At 43.6% G+C, this 23,508-nt stretch overlaps 1 protein-coding gene across 4 annotated transcripts in view; it reads right to left on the bottom strand.

Moving 5' to 3' along the window:
* The window catches only part of DUSP22 (dual specificity phosphatase 22), a gene marked incomplete at its 5' end in the record, with an annotated part of 72,167 nt that overhangs the window by 11,178 nt on the left and 37,481 nt on the right, over positions 1-23,508 (bottom strand). For 2 of the 4 annotated variants that reach the window (XM_081918295.1, XM_081918296.1), the window contains 3 exons: positions 5,703-5,752; positions 14,552-14,634; positions 22,053-22,086. In XM_081918295.1, coding sequence (XP_081774421.1) covers positions 5,703-5,752; positions 14,552-14,634; positions 22,053-22,086 — 167 coding nt within the window. Of the gene's footprint in view, positions 1-5,702; positions 5,753-14,550; positions 14,635-15,178; positions 15,204-19,171; positions 19,226-22,052; positions 22,087-23,508 lie in introns of those variants that run through there. The other 2 variants (XM_081918297.1, XM_081918298.1) reach the window with 2 other exon arrangements.

The following is a 23,508-nucleotide window of genomic DNA, read 5'->3' as shown; positions in this document are numbered from 1 at the left end:
TTCTGTTCTCATCCTGAAGCAAAGTTCTTAACCTGAAGCACTATTTCTGGGTTAGCGGAGTCTGTAACCTGAAGCGTATGTAACCTGAGGTACCACTGTATAGTGTTAGTAGCTCATTTGAAGCAGCTGCTCCACGGTTGGGGACACTTCACCACCACCCACAGCACAGTCTGAAATAAACATTTGTACCCAACGCAGAAGAAATCCCCACAATCGTTCTCAGAGTGTAAACTTCCTAAATCTTACATCTGCAAGGCTAGAGTCTTCCCACCCACCCCTAGCTTTTCAGCTCGGCCTTGGGAAATTACAACCCCTCTTGTGGGGTTCATCTTCAGCTTAGACAACAATGTGTTGAGAGAAGGTACACATCATGGAGGATAAGTCTATCAGTGGCTACTAGCCACAATGGGCATGTTCCATCTCCACTGCTAGAGGCACTATGCCAGGCATAGGCAAACTTGGCCCTCCAGCTGTTTTGGGACTACAACTCCCATCATCCCTAGCTAACCAGTGGTCAGGGATGATGGGAATTGTAGTCTCAAAACATATGGAGGGCCAAGTTTGCCTATGCCTGCACTATGCCTTTGACTACTACTTGCTGGAAATCACCGGTGGAGAGAGTGCTGTAGCAATCAGGTGCTGCTGACTGGCCTCCCACGGGCATACAGTTGGCTGCTATGAGAACAGGATGCTAAACTACAAGGGCCTTTGGGGCTGACTCAGCAGGGCTCTTTGAATTTGTTCTTACTGCTGCAACAGGTCTTACAGCTATTAAGAACCCATCTTCTCACTCTTGCCATTTTGTAGCGCCACTAGATGCTTGGGCCCTTCCTAGTGGCATAGCATGGTTTGCCAGTGCCCAGGACCACTCGGAAGGGGTGGCTGGGAGGGAGATGCACGGCGTACACATGCATATTCAACGGCCTAAGGGTGTCCATGTCACCCGGGAGATTGCAGCCGCAGAGATAATAAAAGAAGAGTCATTACGTTGTCCGGAGAGGCAACTTCCCGGTTCGTTTTCAAAAGAGCCCAGCTATATTGAGGCAGCACTGGGTGTTGAAATCTCACACATCCTAACAATGTCATGCCCGGGGCAACCGCCCCTGTGGCCCACCCGAGGCAAAGAGAGAGCCACAGGGGAATAAATGGAAGGCCCAGGGAAATCCAGAGCACAGGAGATCTGGGTCTTGGTTACTTAAATTGGGAAAGCTACCAGATCACACATACACAAAGGCATCTACTAGTATAGTCACGGTAACCCACAGTGAGCGGCAGTGTCTCAAGGGAACTCACTGAACCGAACAGCCAGGAGGGGAAGCCTGTAACTCAGCGGTTAGGTTCATGTTTTGCATGCAGAAGGTACCAGGTTCTGCTGGGGGATTCCTCTTTGAAAACTGGTGAGCCAGTGCCAGTCAGCATAGACAATCCTGGCCTAGATGGACTTAACAGTCTGCCTTGGAAGAAGGCAGTTCCTATGTCCCCATCTTGCCCTTTCGCCCAGTGATAGCGCCAAGTGCACATCTGGTTTCTGGGAAAGAGCTGCCTGCTGGTAGCTCGTTCAACAACCAGTTCAGCAGGCCGGAAGCGCGACTCATTAGGAAACAGGGATCACACTGGGGGCTTTTTCCACGCTCACCATTTATAGTGGCCTGGCAGCTGTTTGATCCAACGTTTTCAAGAGTGAATTTGTAGCTGCCCTGGCTGCACTTTTGGTCACACATTGCCATTATTAGACCGCGAGTGCAGGCTTTTCCTTTCCACACTAATGGCGGGTTGTGCCCAAGTTGAGAAATGTTCTGTGTCCGTTAGTCACACCCCTTGTGTACTTTTGTGCTCCTCCAGCCCAGTACACACTGGAGTTAGGAGTATGCTTCCTTTGGGTATATATGTGTTTAATGCTCAACACCCCTGTATGTAATAATAATTATAATTTTATTTATACCCCAGACAGGGAACCAGGCTCAGGGCAGCTAACAACAAGGTAAAAATATTTAACTGATGCTACAAAAACCCCCAGCATAAAATACGGTATAAAGCGTAAATAACAATAAAATCAAAAATCAATTTAAGGGGGAAATCCATCCAATAAACATTAGATGATCACCAGGGCTAGCTGGCTAAATTAGTCCCACTTGGGCCAGCGAGCAGACCAGGGGAGAACCAGCTGTGGGAGCCCAGAGCGGGCAATCTTCACAGAAAGGGGAGGGGGAAGGAAGGGGAACAAAAGATCAGGCCAGGTTCAAATTGAAAGCCAGGTGGAAAAGCTCTGTCTTACAGGCCCTGCAGAAGGAAGTTAAATCCTGCATGGCCCTGGTCTCATGGGACAGAGCATTCCACCAGGTCGGAGCCATCACTGAGAAGGCCCTGGCCCTGGTGGAGGATAATCTAACTTCCTTAGGGCCCGCGACCTCTAAACTATGATTATTCATAGACCTTAAGGTCCTCTGCGGGGCATACCCACAGGAAATTAGAAAAACGTTTGTGCCTGAGCTACGGAAAACCTGGCTACTGTGATGAAATTTTGTCTGTAGCTAATGACTGCTGTCGTGGGCAGGACTTTGAGTCAGGACCATCATCTCTCTCTCTCTGCCATCTCCTTTCTTTGAGCTGAGATCACAGGACGCTTGCACAGGTCAAAGGAGAAGGGGTGCAAGACAGGCATCTCCCAAACCACACCCAACAACCCCTCCTGCACAGAAACTGGGACCATGATTGTGCACATGCCACACAAATGGAAATAACAAGGTTACCTCACTGCGAGAAGCTAAGCTGCAGGGAAGCAGACAGAGGGCCTTCTTGGTCGTGGCGCCCGCCCTGTGGAACGCCCTCCCATCAGATGTCAAGGAAATAAACAACTATCTGACTTTTAGAAGACATCTGAAGGCCGCCCTGTTCAGGGAAGTTTTTAATGTGTGATATTTTAATGTATTTTTAATCTTCGTTGGAAGTCGCCCAGAGTGGCTGGGGAAACCCAGCCAGATGGGTGGGGTACAAATAATAAATTACTATTACTATTATGGATGTCTCCCAAAAGTTTGATTTTTTAAAATTATTATTATTATTATTATTATCATTATTATTATTATTATTTTGCAATAGAAAGAAATGGATTTTTTGAGTATATTGTTCTGGAACCATGCCATTAAAAAAAAAAAACACAGCAACTATATCACTATAAATGGTAAGTTTGGAAAGGCCCTTAGACCAGGGGTCAGCAAACATTTTCAGCAGGGGGCCAGGCCACTGTCCCTCAGACCTTGTGGGGGGCCAGACTATATTTTGAAAAAAATAAGAACCAATTCCTTTGCCCAACAAATAACCCAGAGATGCATTTTAAATAAAAGGACACATTCTACTCATGTAAAAACACGCTGATTCATGGACCATCCATGGTCCGGATCTGGCCCCCAGGCCATAGTTTGCCTATGCATTCCTTAGACTCACAACCTTCCAATATTTTGATTCACCTTGGGGAGGGGGGTGCCACATAATTCACTTCAGGGTGGTAGCTTTTCAAGACATCCAAATGCACCTGAATTCATTGAATCTGTAGTTGGAAACTCTTCCAATGGTACAGAAACGTCACATCTTGTTTTTTGCTTCAAATTATTATCATTTTAAGTCTCTTAACTAATAGATAAAAAGTCTTCACTAGTCTAACATACAGATGACCCAAGAGGAACTGCAAAAAGGCTTAACACAGAGATAACCCAAGAGGAACTGCAGAAACCATCAGCAAAGAGGAATATCCTAAAGAACCCAACATGGTGCTTTGACGTCCCAGTGAGCAGCTGATTGTCGGGTCTCTAAAGCGCTGCATCACTTAATGTCATTGTAATGCCAAGTGACTGAACAGGAGGAGTTCCTGCCAACCTGTTATATTTAGCCCGAGGTGGGGGATAGATTTAGGGGACAGAGGATCTGGTCTGCTGGCCTGATCCTGTTCCCTAAGCCACATTAGAACCCTTGGGAACCACCAGTAAACACTGATGAAAATATTCCATGTACCAAGCACCAGCGGAGTATGGCACTGTATCTTCAGATCAGCAGATATAGGGAGTGTCAATTTCGGGCTCTCTCAATACTTTTACAACTCTGTGAGGCTCTATGGGCATAAATGGAACGATATTAGAAACAGCACTGTGGAAAGAGAAAAGGTGCTCAAATATTGCTCCCCAGATCAGTATTCCCAGAATGAGCTGAAATAATCAATCAACTCGTTTTTCAAGATACTTGGGATCTCTCTGTTGCACCAGAGAAGCAAATCTACTAAAAATATCTCTCGAAAGCATCAGGCCAAAGGCTTTGATCTGAGAGAAAAAGGCAGCGCTACATTTCCTTCCGTAGGCACCAGGCAGGCCCTTTGAAACTACTTTTGTTTCTCTATAAAACAAATTATCAGGAAGTGGCTGAAACCCCCCTCCCTTCTCACCTCCCATATGCATAAACATTGACGACGAGAAGAAAAACTTGGTTCCTGTCCAAGTGTTCTTGTAAAGTTGATGCAATTACAGTGGTACCTCGGGTTAAGAACTTAATTCGTTCTGGAGGTCTGTTCTTAACCTGAGGTACCACTTTAGCTAATGTGGCCTCCTGCTGTTGCTGCACCATTTCTGTTCTCATCCTGAGGTAAAGTTCTTAACCTAAGGTGCTACTTCTGGGTTAGCGGAGTCTGTAACCTCAAGCATCTGTAACCTGAAGCCTATGTAACCTGAGGTACCACTGTACTCTTCAGAGTCAAGGTAGCCAAAAGCCCCTTTGCATTGAAACGATATGGGGGGAGAAACATGACAGGTCAACCCAACCTGAGAACTGGCAACTCAAATGCAGCACCCCCAGCAAGCTATTGTGGCCTGCGAGGTGCATGACAATCTCTCCTCTCTTCCCCATCCCAATTCTTGCATTTCTAGGTAGGAGGCAACAAAAGAAAGAAAGGGGTTTTTAGAACATTTGGCTTCATTTGGCTTGGTGCACCTCCAGTTGTACAGACCGGTTTTAGGAGACTGTAGCCAGGCTCACAAACACCATGTTTCTGATTCCCATTATCTACCACTTTTCTATCCTGGCATAACTCTTCCAGGAGAACTGATTCCTTTTATCCTCCCAACCACATTAGGGCTGCCATACATCTGGAATTCCCAGACACAGCCGGGATTCGGCCCTCGTAAACAGCGTTCGGGCGGAAATCACTGAAATGTCCAGGAAAATCCAGACATACGTCAACACGTCCGAAGTGTACATTTTGGCAAACTTCCTTAAAAATAGCTCAAAACCTCTTTTCTTTTTTTGAGATTTTGGCCAAAAAATTTAAAAAGCTCAACTTGCTCAAAACTACCTAGGAAACTTCATGGCACAGATAGACATTTGAATCCAGACCTCCCAAGTCAAAGAGTCCACCATTACACCTATCTCTCGCCGGTAACAGGACTTTCAGACATAGGGCTGTATCCAGCAAACTTCTACACAGAGTAGAGCCAACGAAATTAAGGGACACAAACCAGCCCATTAACTTAAGCGGAACTGTTCCGTGTAGCATTAACACAGAATACCGCCACCTGTTGCATGTAAAAATAAAAAGGGAAATGGAGTTGTTAAGAAGTCAAAGATATTTACATATCCAAGAGGGAGGCATTCCATATCAAACAGTACCGGGTCTATAGTTCACTTGTCTAGTGTTGCCATTTTTTAAAAAAAATACTTACAAATTTTGTGAGGGCGAATCTGCAGCAGGAATGCACAGATACTTCATTCCCTGCATAAAAAAATATAAATATATCAAGGAAGAGAAAGTGCACACACATTCAAAGACTGTCTTCTTTCACTTGGTGCTGCTCCCAGGAAGCCATTTTAAGACCTGGTTTCATTGGCGCACGATCACAAACCACCACGTACCCAGACGTCAAAGTGAATCTTGGCGGTGGAAACATTATCTCCAGCCCATTTGTCATTTTAACATGTCTTGTTTGTCCTGCAATGCTATAAATTGCTAATGTGCTATTCTACACAACTTACCGCTTTCTTAAAATGAATGTAGATTAAGTAAGCGCGCATTCAATGTTGCTTGGGGAAGGCTGTTACTATTTGCACTGCTATATTGAATTAGTTAAATAAGTAATGGAAAGCAAAGAGTAACGGTGTAGCACGGGTATTACTTTTTAATAGATGTTTTCGTTCTCAAGATTATTACAGTGCTGAGCTGAATGAAGCCTTCTCTCCCCACAATAAAACGTATTCTTAATCAGTCCTCACCAAAATAATTCAATCTCAGACAGAGTTAGAAGTGGGCGTCTCGGTAGAAAGAGACAGAGAAACCTAAGCTAAAAATTGTTTCACTATTCCCATTCTACTGATTTCATAAGGGGAAATTAAAAGAAACTTTATTGGATGTTAAATGACAATATGAATTAAAATGTAAAATACAATCAAGGTAACCAATTGTATCTGTAAATGAATATAGACAAACAACAAGACGTGTACATACAGAAAAAATTATTTGTATATAGACACTGTAGGGATAAAGTTGAAAGAAGAAGAACAATATACAAAATCAATAAAGACAATGCAAAAAACTTAGAGACAACATTAAAAAGCCAGAAGAAGGAAGAAGGGAAGTCAACTCATAGGAGTGAATGTAAATGTAAAGTAATGTGTATATGTATAGTATGTAATCATAAAATCAATAAAGATTATCTTAAAAAAAAAATTGTTTCACTAGATACGTATAACTCATGGAAGGGTCTCATCTAGTCCAACATTTCAACAGCAGCCAGTCAGACAACATTGAAACTTCAGAAGCTGGGCACAAAGGTGATACTCCCTCCCTCACTGGAAGCCAACTTATACCAAGACAGACCTTTGACCAATCTTAAAGACTCATAGAACTGTAGAACTGGAAGGGACCATCTTGCTAAGTGTTGCCTTTATAGAATGACATCTCTCTACAGCATCCTTCCTTGGTATCCTCCAAATGAATTGGACTACAACTCCCATGAGCACCAGGCAGTACAATCAAAAACGTATGGGGGGCACCAGGTTGGGGAAGGGTGCTCTAGGGCAGGGGCAGCCAAGATGCTGGCTTCCAGATGTTGTTGGATTCTCAGTTCCATCAGCCCCAGCCAGCTCCTTCTCGTTTGTTCCTTGTTTTGTGTGTGGGATTCCACTACATGCAGGTTGCACAATAGCTTGGGCAACAAATCCATTCCCCTTGCCCACAAAACTAGATTTCTCTGCAATGAGGCTGGTGCTGGAGAAATGCATTAGAAACTACAAGGTAACAACTACTTGATGGGACGTCTTGTAACCTGCCTGCGAACAAATGAACAGTGGGTACCACGTGAGCCCCCCACAAACTCTGTGCAAACACATCAGGATCAATGTTGACAAGTCACCTGGAAGCAGCTTCAGTGTTGCACAGCTTCAGAACAAGAAGATAGCTTTCAGTTAGCCACTGATGGAGCCAGTAGGAAATCCTCATAAGAACAGCCCTGCCCTTGCACTTATAACACACGGCTAAGTGATGCGGGTGGCGCTGTGGGTTAAACTACAGAGCCTAGGACTTGTTGATCAGGGGGTTGGTGGTTCGAATTCCCGTGATGGGGTGAGCTCCCGTTGCTGGGTCCCTGCTCTTGCCAACCTAGCAGTTCGAAAGCATGTCAAAGTGCAAGTAGATATACAGGTACCGCTCCGGCGGGAAGGTAAACGGTGTTTCCGTGTGCTGCTCTGGTTTGCCAGAAGTGACTTAGTCATGCTGGCCACATGACCCGGAAGCTGTATGCCAGCTCCCTCGGCCAATAAAGGAAGATGAGCGCCACAACCCCAGAGTCGGTCACGACTGGACCTAATGGTCAGGGGTCCCTTTACCTTTACCTTAAGTTCATTACTTAAAGTCTACGCTTATTTTAGCTATGGATGCTAAACCTGCTCTACTGCTTCAATCTAAATGCCACTGCTTAAAAACAAGATTTGCAAGAATTGTTTCCATGCTTTATTAATTGAAAATTGTATAACAAATTATCATTAGATGTTGAAGACAGCATAAAAAGGAAAAAATTCTGCAGTCGTTCGTTCCTCAGTTATTTTCTTTTTACATCTTTTTGCAATTGATTTCAACGTGACCTCTGATCTTCCCATTATGTTCCCAGATTATATTTCTTGGATGCACACTTAACTTTATTTTCTCCATGTTGTTTGACTTACTTTAAGTCTTCTAATATTATCCTATTCACCCACAGAAGTTCAATCAATACCTGCCAACGGATTAATATTTTGACAATGTTCTTTTACATAAACTCTATATATGTCCCACTCTCTGATAAATTTTTCATCTGTAACGTCTTGTAACCTCACTGATAGGCTCGCTAGTTCAGCATACTCTCTGAGTTTTTTTTGCCAGTCTTATTTGGATGGGATATCTTCTCCCTTCCAGGCTTTTGCAATTAAAATTCTGGCAGCTACTGTAACATACATAAAGACTCTCCTAAACTTTTTTGGGAATTTCATTACCCATAATTCCTAGCAGGAAGGCTTCCAATTTTTTTGGGAAGGAGCATGTGAACATTTTCTTCTGCTTGTTATAAATCATTTTCCAGAACTGTCTAATCTTTTTACAGTTCCACCACATGTGGATCCATGTGCCTTCAGCCTCCCTGATTTGCAAGGATTGTAAACACACACACACATACATATATGATGGGTTCAATATTGCAGGGCTTATTTTGCAGTCGTAGTTGAGCAAAAGCAGAATCCTTCCTGTGCACACCCTCATGCAAGCTGTCTAAGAATTGTCCAAAATGACCTCCAATTGTCAACAAGCTACTTTTCTAGTGCATATATTCTATATCATCTATCTATCTATCTATCTATCTACCTATTTTTGATATGTATACATTACATTCAACAACAACAAACTTTGCTGCTTATTATGCAAGCAGACTTCATCGGGGGTTTTGTGGCTAAGTGTGGACGACTAAAGGAAATCTGACTGCAAGAGAAAAGGGGAAACGACAGCCACCACTGTAACTGATTCAAGGTGCAGATAATATCAAAGGCAAGGCTGGTGAATACATGGCAGTGGGGTGAATGGAAGACCCGGCCGATTCCAGCTGGTCTTTGAATCACATCCCCTGCAGGTCCAATTTCAATGATTCTGTGGTATTGTGAACAACTTTATCCAATCTGCATTGAATTTCACAATATGAAGAGCTGGATAGATGCATAAAAATTGGGTTACTTACGTATGGTGAGGGAAGCAGCAACAAACATAGTTACCAGGCATGAGCAGTTTCATGCAAATTCCCAATTTTGTGTAGGTATCTTCTAAGTAGCGCCGTAAAAAAAAAATATCTGTCTTATCACAGGTCATCATGACAAGAGCCTCACCCTGAAACTTACTACATCAGGGTTGCATACCCCACAACTGTCCCAGAAAAACAGGGACATGCATTTTTTTCCTGCGAGAGCATGGTGGATATTTTGGGAACCATGGTCTCATGTGATTTTGGGGTGTCCTCTCACCCCCAAAAAACACAATCTCACACATTTGGGGGCACTATGCCTGAAAAAAGCTTGGGGGGCATGATCTTGTGTGGTGCCCAAAAATGCACTTTTTCGGTGCAGTGTCCAAAAAAGTGCTTTCTTTGGGACTGCAATCTCGCACAGGTCACATGACTCACGAGGGAGTGCGGCCCCGGAATATGGTGTTCTCATTTTTCCTGAGGTCATGTTGGAGGGTATGGGGTTGCTGGCATAATATCTAGAGTGGGACATCAACCAACAAAAACCAAAAGTCAGTCAAAATACAACTAGGCCAATTTCTCCAAATTCCAGTGCCTTCGAAAAGGCGTGCATTGGAAGCCAATAAATTCATTTTCCTCTCAGTTTTCTATTTCATCAGACAAGAGTAACCACAAAGAGAAGCTTTTTTATTTCTCTTTAGGCCCTGAAAGTCAAGCGAACTGTTAAACCGATACAAAGGGAGAGTTAACAAAACTAGCGCAAGTATTCAGATTTCAAGATTGTCATAGCTGGAAGAAGCAAGAGTTCAGCTCTGCAGAATGTCTGATATTCGCTCATATTACTCTCACAGCCATCATGCTGGTACCAGGTCAAGATGCTGGAAAATTCTGATGCTAGGTAAATTGCCTCACCAGGGCTTTGCCCAGATAAAAACTACTCACTCAATTTTACATTTTAAAGAAAAGCTGTCATCAAATTTTACACATATTTCAGACTTTCCAAACCCATGTATTCGTTTTCAGTTAACAGGAAAATCATGACAGTGATTAACAGATTTGCTCATGAAACCCACAATGAGTTCGACATTTATATAGAAAATACAAATAAGAATTGTATAAAGAAAATGCTTTAAAATTTCTAGGGTATGGAACTGAATAGCTGGCTATCTCTTTAGAAAGGTATTTTAGCCTCTGTTTTAACAATCTAGAGAATCAACAACAATTTGAAAATTCTGCTTCACAATTTTGTTAGCCACATAACACCACTTCTGATTCTGAAGGAGACAGACCACTCAGTAATTGTTGTTGTTTTTAACTAAGTCCCAATTCTTGTTCATTTAAAAGAATAAAGAATGAGCAAACACAGAATAGTAAGATCAAAATCTCCAAAATTTACAATAGCAACTTGCATTCAATTGATATAAATGAATCTGAACAACAGATTTTTAAAAAATCTTTACTTTCAAAGAAACTTAAATGAAACAGATGTCCACATTAAAGATCATTAAATGAATTGTTTCATTCTTAGATACACATTCTCAGCGAAAAGAATACTTATTCAAGTTCTTTAAGCTAGTAATCCAAGTACTCTAAATTTGTGGTGAAAGAAGAAAATGTAACCATCTACTTTTAAGTACATTCTATCAGTTACATGCTGTTCAAACAAATTTAGGATCAAATATTTAATTCCCCTGATCTAACACCCATCTCCCGTTTGAAAGTTTGCTTTGAGACTTCAGAAACTTAGAAACTTTAGATGCCTGTCTTCTCGGAGACTTATGAATCATCATATTTTTTAAATGGAAAGGGCAATAACCAATCAGGACTTTTGAGCTGTCCTAAATGACCACAAACTTCTAGGCTGAAATTAAGCAGTTTAAAAAGGAAGAAAGAAATGCCTTATTTTTGGCATTGAACTTCTCGGTATTTAAATTTATGTAAACCTTTCAACGACAGCTTCCAAGAAACACTTTAAGAGCCAAAAACAAAACCCCGGGTCACCTCATTTTGAAGGAAGATGCAAATAAAAACCCTCAAACACCTGGCAAGTTCTTTCAGGTTAGCCCAGAAAAAAAACCCCCATGTGTTATTTTGACTTGCCACATCAACAGATGAGGGGTGGACATACCTCTTTCGAATGAGAGGCATTTCATCAAAACGGCTTAATTAGGAAACAGTTGGTTTCTCAAGGTTTTCTCGAACACAACAAGAGGTTATCAAGAGTTCTGCCCAGTACAGCTAAAGAACTGCTTCGGGGGAGAAGGGGGGGGAAACCCAGTAATTTGTTTATTTGTCCTTTCAGTTGCTTTAAGGAGCAGTCACCCAAGTACAGTACAAATGCTCATGACTCATTTTATTATTGAAAATATTCAAAGGTTTCAGCAATAAGCAAAGCCATTTCGCCGTTATTTTATCGTTGAAATATTTGTTGAAAACGCGTGAGGGAAACAGGCTGTGCAAAATTCAAATACAAGAAGGCAACCAACTAAGGTGGATTGTGCAATTGTTTCCGAACTCAAGAGACTAACCGACCAGGACAGGTTCCATTCCACCACTAATAAAAGTGGTCGTTGAATCTTAAGATTGAATTTGCTTCAGAAATGCCCTGACCATCATTGAGCGTGGTTCCTATTGACATCGCCTTAGAAAAACAGATCCTCATGCAACTGAATCACTGGTGTTGAGAACCAAAATATAAGAAACATTAAAACTCCAATGGTAAACTCTTGAACTAAAACTTCTTCAGGTGAAGTCAAAATGATCATTTCAAGTAAACCTAATGCTTCTCTGAAGAGATCAGTGGAACCCGGGCTTTCCCCAGATTCCAAGCAATTGCTTTCAGATCACGATTGTGTTTGATTCTTTAACGCTATGAGGGCACAGACTACAGAAGAGGCAGGGGGGTCCTGCCCTCAGCTTGGAGAATAAGAATTAAAATTCAAATGTGCTTAGTAACAGGGAAACTGATCAACCCATCAAATGAAATCCGACAGTGCTTCACACATAGAAAAATCTCAAATTCAAAACAGAGAAACATTTAATTAGCCTGATAGCCTGTACTATGAAACCTCTGAATCTTAAAAGCCACAAATTTGACAGTAAATTGATAAAACGGATCGAGGTGTGATGAAATTTACAGCACCATTCCCCGCAGAATTGCAACTGTGAAGAGGTCAACTGAATCCTGTAACTAAAGAAAAATTAAATTGCCTCCCAGATTTCTTCAGTCAATTGATAAAGCATTAAGAGTGAACAATCATCCCTGGGACAAATCCAAGTCAATGTCTTATTGGCTATTATTTTGAAGATATACATGCACAACTCGTGTGAAACTATCCTGCTAGAAGCATATAGGTGGAATGGTGTTATTTTTTCTTAGCAGAGTTTCCCCCATCAGTAAATCGTGAACTTACTGTGGAAATTTACCCTGTAAACTCTGACAGACATGTTAGTCAGGGTGCCCTTGTGCCTTTAAATTTGGATCTTCTTAAAAGTGTGCATCCACATCTAAAAAGAAGAGATGACAACTCCCACTGATTTTTAAGCTCAGTGCTTTCCAAATCAATCCATCTGTACTATACAGTTAAAGAAGTATCTTGCCAGCCATGGCTTCCTCTAAAGAATCCTTTTTAGGGTGCTGAGTGTAGGAGATTCCTATTCCTCTCGCAGAGCTACGATTTCCAGAGTAGTTTAACAATCAACTCCTCTTCCCAGGGAACTATGAGAACTCTGGCTCTGACCATGGAATTGGTGTTGGAGGGGTTCTCCTAACAACTACCAGACCCTTAAACTAAAATTCCTAGGATTCTGTAAGGGAAGCCAGGGCTGTTTGACATGACATGGTACTGCTTTAAATGCATAGTGCAAATGGAGTCTTTGTCGCCGATCACAGAAAATTCAACTTTCCAAGTGGATGGCAATATATGTCAAGAGAGAATAAACCCAGCCCATTAAGCTTGCCAAATCTGTTACACACCAAATAGCCACAGTGTAACCTAGACTTTCAAACTGAGCAAACTTTCTTGCTGGCGGGGTGTGTGTGTGTTTAATTGTGATATTATGCTCTTGGCTGTAAATTTCAACCTTTCTGAATGTTGCCATCCAAAGATAGGCCTCTCCACCCCCCTTGCAAGCAAGCAAGATGGATTATCACAGCCCAAGGATCCTAACCCAAGTCCTGTGAAAACAGATGGGGGAGAGAGCTTCTGCATCATCTGTTGTCCAGGATATTGCTCCGCCATCAAACAATTGCTCCAATTTAGCACTAAAGATTGGGTTTCCCCTCGGGAAAAGAGGGGAGACAAGGGGAAGTCTGAATGAACCCATAGATTGTTTCCCAGCTGAACCTGGGAAGTCGGCAAGCAAACTGTGAGGGCAACTGGGAGCTTTGCCCTGCTCCTGACCAGGATCCTGAAGCTGCCCAGGAGCAGTGGAGCAGTATAGATTTGGAACGGTGGTTTGCAGAGGGGCATAGTTCGGAAGACAAAAGTTGGGGCGAACTGGGAGGTGGACAGCAAGGTGAAGAAGAACTGGAAGAGAGAGATCTAACAGACTCTCTCTGGCTGGAAAGTGCCCAGCCTATCAGTCCAAGGTCACATAGAAAAGATAAGGTGGCGATACAAAAACGGGGGGGTTGCGAGATCAGGTTCCAAGACAGAAGTGACTGGGGGGAAGTCCTGTGATCATTGAAGACTCTTTAATAAATAATAATAATAATAATAATAATAATAGTAGTAAATTATTTATATCCAGCCCACCCCAGCCAAAGCCGGGCTCAGAGTGACTAACAACAGTAAAAATAACACAGTTTACATAAAATCACAATCAATTAATTGAAATACATTCTAAAATCAACTCATTCTAAAATCAACTCAGAGTCAAATTAATGGCAACCATTGGGCTAGAGTTCTATGAGGATTGCAGAAGGAGAGAGGGTCAGACTGTGCCTTGGTCAAAGGCCTGGTGGAACAGTTCCGTCTTGCAGGCTCTGCAGAAAAATGTCAAGTCCCACAGGGCCCTAGTCTCTTGTGACAGAGCGTTCCACCAGATTGGGGCCACAGCCGAAAAAGCCCTGGCTCTGGCAAGGGACTCTTTTCGCTTTGTCCTGCTTACCTACAGCCAACAGTGGGGGGGGGGGAGGAAGCCAAGTCCCCGGAGCCTGACAGATCAGGTGAAAGCCAGGTGACAGTGCCCACGATGCACTGGCCACTATACAAGGCAAGTTTAAAACACCGTGATGGAGTAATGTAACGGGGAGTTTAGAAGGCTTGGCAAGGGAAGCGATGATGGCTCAAGCTGTACCAGCTTTCTTCCCTTACCTCCAGCATGGGCCTGGCGCTGTCATGGATCGAAAGAATGTGCGTTATGTTGTTCTTTTTCAGCTGTTCGGTGTCACGAGCATCTGTGGCAAAAGGAGACCAGGGAGGAAAAGCCATTAGCATGGTCAGCCATATTTAACTCAATTATCAAGTAGCACCACAAAAAGCATAACTTTGAAACGTGCTCCTCTCCCTATTAGCAGGGAACTGCTGAGCTACAAAGAAGAGAAGCTTTCCTGAGCAGCTGCTGCTACACAGAAGCACTGACTGGCTACTTAATGGTCTTAAGAGGGCCAGTGTGGTATAGTGGTTAAGAGCAGTGGACTTGTAATCTGGGGAACCGGGTTCGTGTCTCCGCTCCTCCACATGCAGCTGCTGGGTGACCTTGGGCCAGTCACACTTCTCTGAAGTCTCTCAGCCCCACTCACCTCACAGAGTGTTTGTTGTGGGGGAGGAAGGGAAAGGAGAATGTTAGCCGCTTTGAGACTCCTTCCGGTAGTGATAAAGCAGGATATCAAATCCAAACTCCTCCTCTTCTTCTTCTGTCAGCAACAACAGTGTGCTGTGCTGACTAGAGTGCTGGGAGTAAGACGGCAGAGACCCGGGTTCAAATCACCACTCAGGAATGAAGTTCTCAGCCTAACCTACCTCACTGGGGTGTTGTGGGGAGAGAACAATGGGTGCCGACTTGAGCTCCTTAAAGGGACAGGAAGATATAAATGCTATAAATGGATTGTGCTGGGTGAGTTCTTTTGGGGGGAAGTCAATGAGATAGGTTTTAGGTTATGTTATGCCTTTAATAGGTTATGTTATATTCTGGATTATGTTATGTTTTATAGATTATGTCTGAATAGGATGAGAGTGTTGGAGATACGTGCAAATGTGTATGTGAACCCGGTCTTTGGGTGTTTGATTTTCGTTGTTGTGTATACTGTGTATATACGGACAATGACAATAAATTTATCTTGATCTTGATCTTTTACAACCAGACTTACACAATCACGAGAATTGTCACCGTAACACCAATTGGCTCAGGCACCTTTAAAAGCTACATAATAGCTCAAAATTCAGCAGTCACAATCTTTGTCACCAATCACAACATCTCCATGCCGGGGGGTGGGGGGCAAAGAAAAGCTTTTGAGCACATAAACTGGAGAAGGGTGTTTTCTGAAGAGGGGAAAATCCCGGGCATCTCCCATTATAAACCACGAGCCCCAAAAGCAGTTCATTCAATGGAAAGTGCTGCTCTGTAAATGTTCAGTTAATCTTCTTAATCATTTAAACAAACAATTCATGTCACAATGAGGAGAATAGAGGGGGGTGGAATCTAGATTTATCACCAATTACGACCTTAAAAGTTGGACATTAGACGTCAAAGTAAATGGAGGGGGGGAGTGAATTCTAGGCCAGTGGTACTGACACCTGGTTCATTTCCAGGCTCAATTCAAGGTACTGATTTTACATTTTAAGTCCTAAATGCACCCACCTCTCCAGCTACTGAGCTCTCCCTCAGAGGACCTGGTGGGGATCTCTCCTAACTTCACAAAAAAAAAAAGGCCATGGGTTGTTTAATTAAGACTTTATAGGTCAAAACCTAGAAATATACCCATGCTGTGACGCAGGTGGCGCTGTGGTCTAAACCACTGAGCCTAGGGCTTGCCGATCAGAAGGTCGGCAGTTCAAATCCCCGCGATGGGGTGAGCTACCGTTGCTCGGTCCCTGCTCCTGCCAACCTAGCAGTTCAAAAGCACATCAAAGTGGAAGTAGATAAATAGGTACCGCTCAGGCGGGAAGGTAAACGGTGTTTCCGTGCACTGCTCTGGTTCGCCAGAAGTGGCTTAGTCATGCTGGCCACATGACCTGGAAGCTGTACGCCGGCTCCCTCGGCCAGTAAAGCAAGATGAGCGCCGCAACCCCAGAGTCAGCCACAACTGGACCTAATGGTCAGGAGTCCCTTTACCTTCAAAGGGAAGAAAGGTATTGCTAGCCTCCTATATACCGTACCGTAAAACGACACCCAAAATACATGCATTGAAGATTTCTTGCAGGAAAGAATTCATGGGTGATAAGACTATCAGTGGCTACTAACCCTGTTGGATACCTCTACTGTTTGGACACAGATGCTTCTGGAAACCATTTGCTGGGAACGAAGAGAGTCCTCCTCGTTGTTGTTTTTAATATATTTTTATTAAAGTTTTCTTGGTTTACAAAAGTATGTTCAATGTCCCTTTTTTCAAGTTACATTTTCTACTGATCAGTTTCATTTGTTGAGACATTTGTGTTAAATTAGGACGAAAGGGGAGAAAGAGGCGGAGGGGGGACTGTTGAGTGGGGGTGGGGTCCGGTGGCAATGCTTCTATTCTACTTAGTGTATGTGTGAGGTTTTGTGTCAGTGTCACTTGAGCGAGTTCTCTTTACTATTCGCTTGTATTCCTTTGGTGGTGAAAGAGCTTGGCCTAGGGTGTGGTTGGTTGTCTTTGATTGGCTCTAGTGAAATTTGTTTTTGTGTGTGAGTGGGGTGTGGGTGGGTGGGTGTGTGGATCAGGTTAGCCAGACTGATTTGAATGCTGTTGGCGGGTTCTTGTCATTATCTTGTTGGGCTGTGTATGTGATAAAGGGGAGCCATACTGGGGTGAAGGTGTCTTCTTCTATTTGTCCCAGTGTCAGTTTCAGTTTGTTGGCGAGTTTTTCTAATAAGGCTGTTTCCCATACTATTTGGTACCATTGGCCTATGCTTACTCCTGACAGGTCTCTCCAGTGTCTAGCTATGATGCTTCTGGCTGATGAGAGTAGGTGGTTTATGAGCTCTTTGTGTTATGAGTGGGCATTATTGTCTGAAAAAATGTTGAGTAGGGCCAGTTCTGGGGTGACTTCTAACACTTGCTTAGTTATTTTACATATTTCTTGTATGAATGATGTCCAGAAGAGTTGGATTTGGGGACATTCCCACCACATGTGGAGGTATATGCCTGAGAGTCCTCCTTGCAATAATAATAATAATAATAATAATAATAATAATAATAATAATAATAATAATGTGGGCTTCGCTGCTGGACTAGATGGGCCACTGATCCAGCAGGACCTTATGTTCTTATTTATTCATTTATTTGTATATTTTCTTACACTTGTACCATACTTTTCTTCTGCATGGAAACCCAAGTCAACATACACATAGGCTCTAAATGGTGGTGACCCACTGAGGCACTGACCAGACCACGGCCTGTTGACCTTCAGCAAGGCAGTGACCTCATGTGCTTGTAGACCATACCCGGAAATCTACAAATCTTGCCTAGGTTCTAGCGACACTCAACATTTGAAGTACACATTGGTGTTTTGAGTAGATGTATGCTCCTCTCCTACCCAGCAAATATCAACTTTGGATTGGTGGGCAGCTTGGATTTACAGTCTATGGAAAGTACAGATAGAACCACAGCTTGGTTGTAGGGCATGTGCTTTGCATGCTCCCAAGGACCCATGTTCAACTCCCGGCTCCTGTAGGCAGGGCTCTGAAAGACTCCTGTCTGAATGCAACCAAGAAGAGCCATCATCAGTCAGCACAGAGTCTAGACTGTGTAGACTGTTCTGAGCTAGATGGCAAATGCTCTGACTCAGTAAGGCGCTGGCAGGATTTTAATGTAACAAAGCTTTGTTTTGTTTTGTTGCTGTGTTATTTCATGGCCTTGAGGTAGGTGGAGGAGCATGTTATGAGTAGATTCCAGTTTCATGTGGAGAGACCAGAAGAAACCAACTCTCTCATCTTTCAACCCCTTTAGATATCTTCAAACATCTAAAGAGCTGTCACACATAGGATGGAGCAAGCTTGCTTTCTCCTGGATCCAAGTTACAAGGAAAGAGATTGTGACTAAACAACAGGAAGAACTTTTAGACAATAAGAGCTGGGTGCCACATCTTGGAGGGGGAGCGCCACCAGTGACAGGGTCTTTTCCCCCTCATGGTGCCCTGACTATAGAATGCCCTCCCCAAACACGTTCACCTGAGGCCTACTTTGTTTTGAAGTTTTGTGACTTATATACATGCTACAGAATATGCCATTTTTACATCTCATAGAATAAATTTTAGAACATTTCTCCATTCAAGATTTCCCTCATGTCAGTTGGACACTGCCTAAGGATAAACGTGATCCAGACTTGAAGTATCAGTAATTCCAGTGGAACATTGAGGGAGCCAATAGCTGGGGTGAGGAGTTGTGAGCTTCAAATGCACTAGTCTGTTCCTTCCAAACAAGAAAACCGTAAAAACCATGGCAGTTTAAAAGGGGCCTTTCAAATGTAGCCATCTTACATTTTAAGTCCAGAACAACCAAGACAAGAGGAGAGAGTTATTTAGAAATTGGCCTGTGGCGTTCCACTTAGCATGCCGAAACACAACCAACTGTAGATCTTATTGCTGAATTGGGAAGAGTTCCCAACAGTCGTCCTGGTGAACTAACGGGCAGCTTGCTGAAGGATTAAACTGCCGCAGCTTAACCACCAGCATTTATATATCGCCTCCATAGAAACAGTGGACAACACTTCACAGGCCAACTGACACAGCAGCCAGCAAAGGTTGCAAGTCAGAAAAGCTGCACAGCTCAAAGTCGGTGGTTAAGTGCTGACTCACTCTGCAATATCAGCCAGCTTCTCTTTGCCTCGACTCAATCACAGAGGGAGAAATCTAAAAAGAACCAAATTGGGAAACAGATACCAGGTCTCGGTTTCACCGCGCTGGGTGTATTCAATCTTTAGCCACCAAGGTCTCGGTGTTACAGCCGATGAACCTCAGATCAGTTTGTACGTTTGTTTCTCACAAACGCAAAACCACACCACCATGTTATTTAATCCACATTACTTACCTTCTTCCCATGTTCACCAGTTTTATTCTTTATCCACCATTTAATCGTTTATTTACATTGACCAAATGACACATTCTTGTCAACTGCCAAAGCACTGAACCAATAAAGGGGCTAAGCTTTTAGTCAAACCTGATAAAAACATAGTGCTGTCAAGGTTACACAACTAAGCCTCTTTGGTTTGAGGCCTGTTTTTGGAACGATCCTTTTCAGGTATCAACTTAAACAGTGCTACTCTCCCAAGGTGTGGCTTGGGATGCAGTTGGCAACAGTGTCTAACCCTGTCATCTCTTCCTTGCCGCCCATCCAGACTTTAGGTAAAGGTAAAGGGACAATTAAGTCCAGGCGCAAACGACTCTGCGGTTGCGGCGCTCATCTCGCTTTACAGGCCAAGGGAGCCGGTGTTTGTCCGCTTCTGCAGACAGGTTTTCCAGGTCATGTGGCCAGCATGACTAAGCTGCTTCTGGCGAAACCAGAGAAGTGCACAGAAACACCATTTACGGTACCTTCCCGCCGGAGCGGTACCTATTTATCTACTTACACTTTGCCGTGCTTTCAAACTGCTAGGTTGGCAGGAGCTGGGACCAAACAACAGGAGCTCACCCCGTTGCGGGGATTCGAACCGCCAACCTTTCGATCGGCAAGCCCAAGCTGCACAGTGGTTTAACCCATAGCACCACCCGCGCCATCCGGTCTTTACCTGTTTGAAAATGCCATTACTCTGCTACGAGGCTGAAATTGTACCATGGCCCACTATAACTTTAGAGCAAAAAAGAAGTACTGTATGTCAACATAGGATTTGCCATCGTCATCTCGTTTTCCCTTAAAATGGTTGTGGGCAGAGGTGAAAAGGGAAAGCCTCTCAATCCCTCCCTTTTAAAAATTAAAATCTCTATTGATGCACAGTCTGGCACTGGTGTCAGTGCAAATACTCCAACATTCGTCACATGTCATACTAAACTACATGAATTGCATTAACAAATCTGGGAAAGGAGGCTGGAGGTTTACCGTTACATCTAAATTTAAACTGAGCTTAATCTGAATAATGGATTATTGAATAGTTTAATGAAACACGCCAACTCCGTAAACTGCAATCTGAAGTTGGTTTGCTTCAGGAAACCGGAGTCAAGGCTTACCACAGTTTGTTGAGGTTTGGCCAATACATAAACTGTGGTTAATTGAAAACAGAAGTAAAAACTTCCAAACTTCTGCACTGCAGGGGGTTGGACTAGATGACCCTTGGGTTCCCTTCCAGCTCTACAGTTCTATGATCCTTACAGATCATGCTTGAGCTATGTGGCCCATGCAGGGGAGAGGGTGGCGCTGTGGTCTAAACCACTGAGCCTCTTGGGCTTGCCGATTGGAAGGTCAGCGGTTCGAATCCCTACAACGGGGTGAGCTCCCATTGCTCTCTCCCAGCTTCTGCCAACCTAGCTGTTCGAAAGCACACCAGTTCAAGTAGATAAATAGGTACCACTGCAGCAGGAATGTAAACGGCATTTCCACGCACTCTAGCACTTGTCATGGTGACCCGTTGCGCCAGAAGCAGTTTAATCCTGCTGGCCACATGACCCAGAAAGCTGTCTGTGGACAAGCACCGGCTCCCTCAGCCTGAAAGTGAGATGAGCGCCATAACTTCATAGTCGCCTTTGACAGGACTTAACCATCCAGGGGTCCCTTACCTTATACTTCTGTGGCACCAGATGCTGAGCTTGCCCCTAGAGTACCATTTCACATACTACTATGTCTCAGACTTACAGCATGGGCCTCATTCATCCATTCCTCAGCTAATGTCTACAAAGGCTGTGTTGAGCTGAGGAAAGCAGGGTAGCTGAAGACCAAAATGAGTAGGTAGCAGTGATGGAACAGATGTGGGGAACTATCATTCCTGCAGCTCCCTCTCTTCAGGCAATGGGAACTAGCATCAGACTTGCCACTCAGCAAAGCTTCTTCATATTGTTCTGTGAGAACCTGCTGAGCTCTGTCCCATGACCATTTTTATTTTCTTTAATTGGGCAAACCTGAATTTGCCTTCCTCAGATTTTGGAGTGTGCACCATGCTAGCTTCAAATACAAGACTCTATGGGCTGTGGCAATGTACTCTGCACCAAAGGGGAAGGAGTGTGCAGATACCCCACTTGAAAGCTTAGTGGTGATGATCACAAAACCAGACAGGTTTAGGTAGAGACTTGTGTCTCTTTCACATAAGCAACTGTAGGCCAGGGGCAAGGAACCTGTGGTTTTTTATGGCTTTTATTAGAATACAATTCCCATCAGCCATGACATCAGCCAAGGTAGCTCGGCCTGATGGTTAGTCCAACAGTAACAGGAGGTCCACAGGTTTCCTACTCCTGCCTTAGAAGAACCATCCAAAGTTTGGGAGAGACAAAGCAAAAGTAAAATTCCTGACATTCCTGTTCAGCTTTTTTTTAGGAAGCCCTCCCCCCCCAATAGTGATACATCCAGGTTTTCCCTGACATTTTGCCAATTCAGCAAATCCCCCCATGCCATTTTTACACCCAAAAACCAGGACATGCCAGGAATTTTCCTGACGTATGGCAAGCCTAGACAAAGCTGTCACACACAGAGAGACACAAAGTTTGGAAGCAAAATGTGGTTGGGCACTATGACTGCTAATGACACTGAACTTACCTTTAAAATTTCCAAGGAACAAGCCAGGAAGAATCTGTGAGACAGAAAGAAATATAATATCAAATGTACATCTCTTGTGGTAACATGATCTGACGCAGTTCAATTTGCATACAGAATGGAACATAACGCTGTTTATATCTACAGAGTCTGGCAACATGGTAAGGGCAGCGTGTTTGTCCTTCCAATCTTCCCCACTTCACTTTGAAGCTTTTTTCTTTTTAGTTTCAGGGTCCCGTAGCTTAACAGCAGTTTAATAAAGGCGGGAGGGGACCAGTAAAAGAAACCTAAACCACCTTTTCCCAAACTCGCATCTCCAGGGATATTTTGGATTACAATTCCCATCATCCCTGACCACTGGTCCTGCTAGCTAGGGATGATGGAAGTTGTAGTTTGAAAACAGCTAGGAAACCCTGCTCTAAACTAAGAATCTATCACTCATTTTACACCAAAAATACTGTAACTTTACTTAAATCAGTAATGGGAATGGCTTGATTTGAAGCTATCTCTGAACTCAGGGCTGGTCCTCAGTTGTCCCTTAGATGGTTTCTGACTTCTTTTGAAGTGTCCTGAACTTAATGACATTACATCTTAATACAGTGATGCCTTAGGTTAAGTACTTAATTCATTCCGGAGGTCTGTTCTTAACCTGAAACTGTTCTTAACCTGAAGCACCACTTTAGCTAATGGGGCCTCCTGCTGCCGCTGCACCACTGCTGCACAATTTCTGTTCTCATCCTGAAGCAAAGTTCTTAACCCGAGGTACTATTTCTGGGTTAGCTGAGTCTGTAACCTGAAGCATATGTCACCTGAAGTGTATGTAACCTGAGGTACCACTGTATAAAGTTGTACCCATTGGTTTATGTGTCCTTCAGCATGGGTCTTCATCACCATCCACAATCTATCTCCTGCACATTTGGAATTAGAGGAAGGACCAGACACCGGCAGTCCAAGGACCATATCTGAACCTTGAGGGTTTCACTAGGTCTCTATTTGGAAACTTATGAGGCAAAAGACATGAGGAGATTGTGGCTGTGGAAACAGGACTGGAGATTATGGGAGACGGGACAACTCTCCATGCCTTCTTCATTATATGGCCATCATATATATTGATAGCCAGAAATTTTGAGGTGGACTATGTGTATCCATGGTATGATTTTCAGCCCAGATCTGCTATTAGCTCCCAGCTACGTGGTATCTGCTGGACAAGGGGAGCTATTTGTGTACGGTGGCTTTTGTGGCAAGGGATCTCCAGCCCTACTGCCATTTTGTAGAGGTGAGGAGGGCACCAAGAGGGTTTGAAGTAACAACCACATGCAAACGAACAGCTCCTGGCCTATAAAGCAGCTCCAATGTCAGTTTAGGGTGGTTTTGGTTTGCCCTATTTAAATAGCTGCCAGGGAAGGAGGACACACACACACACACAGAGAACACAGAGCATGTGAAAGACGAGAAGCTG

The sequence above is a fragment of the Podarcis melisellensis genome, assembly GCF_964234715.1.
Source record: "Podarcis melisellensis genome assembly, chromosome: 7".
In the NCBI taxonomy this organism is placed as follows: domain Eukaryota; kingdom Metazoa; phylum Chordata; class Lepidosauria; order Squamata; family Lacertidae; genus Podarcis; species Podarcis melisellensis.
The sequence above is the reverse complement of the archived record's forward strand: the minus strand, read 5'-3'. Positions and strand labels throughout refer to the sequence as shown.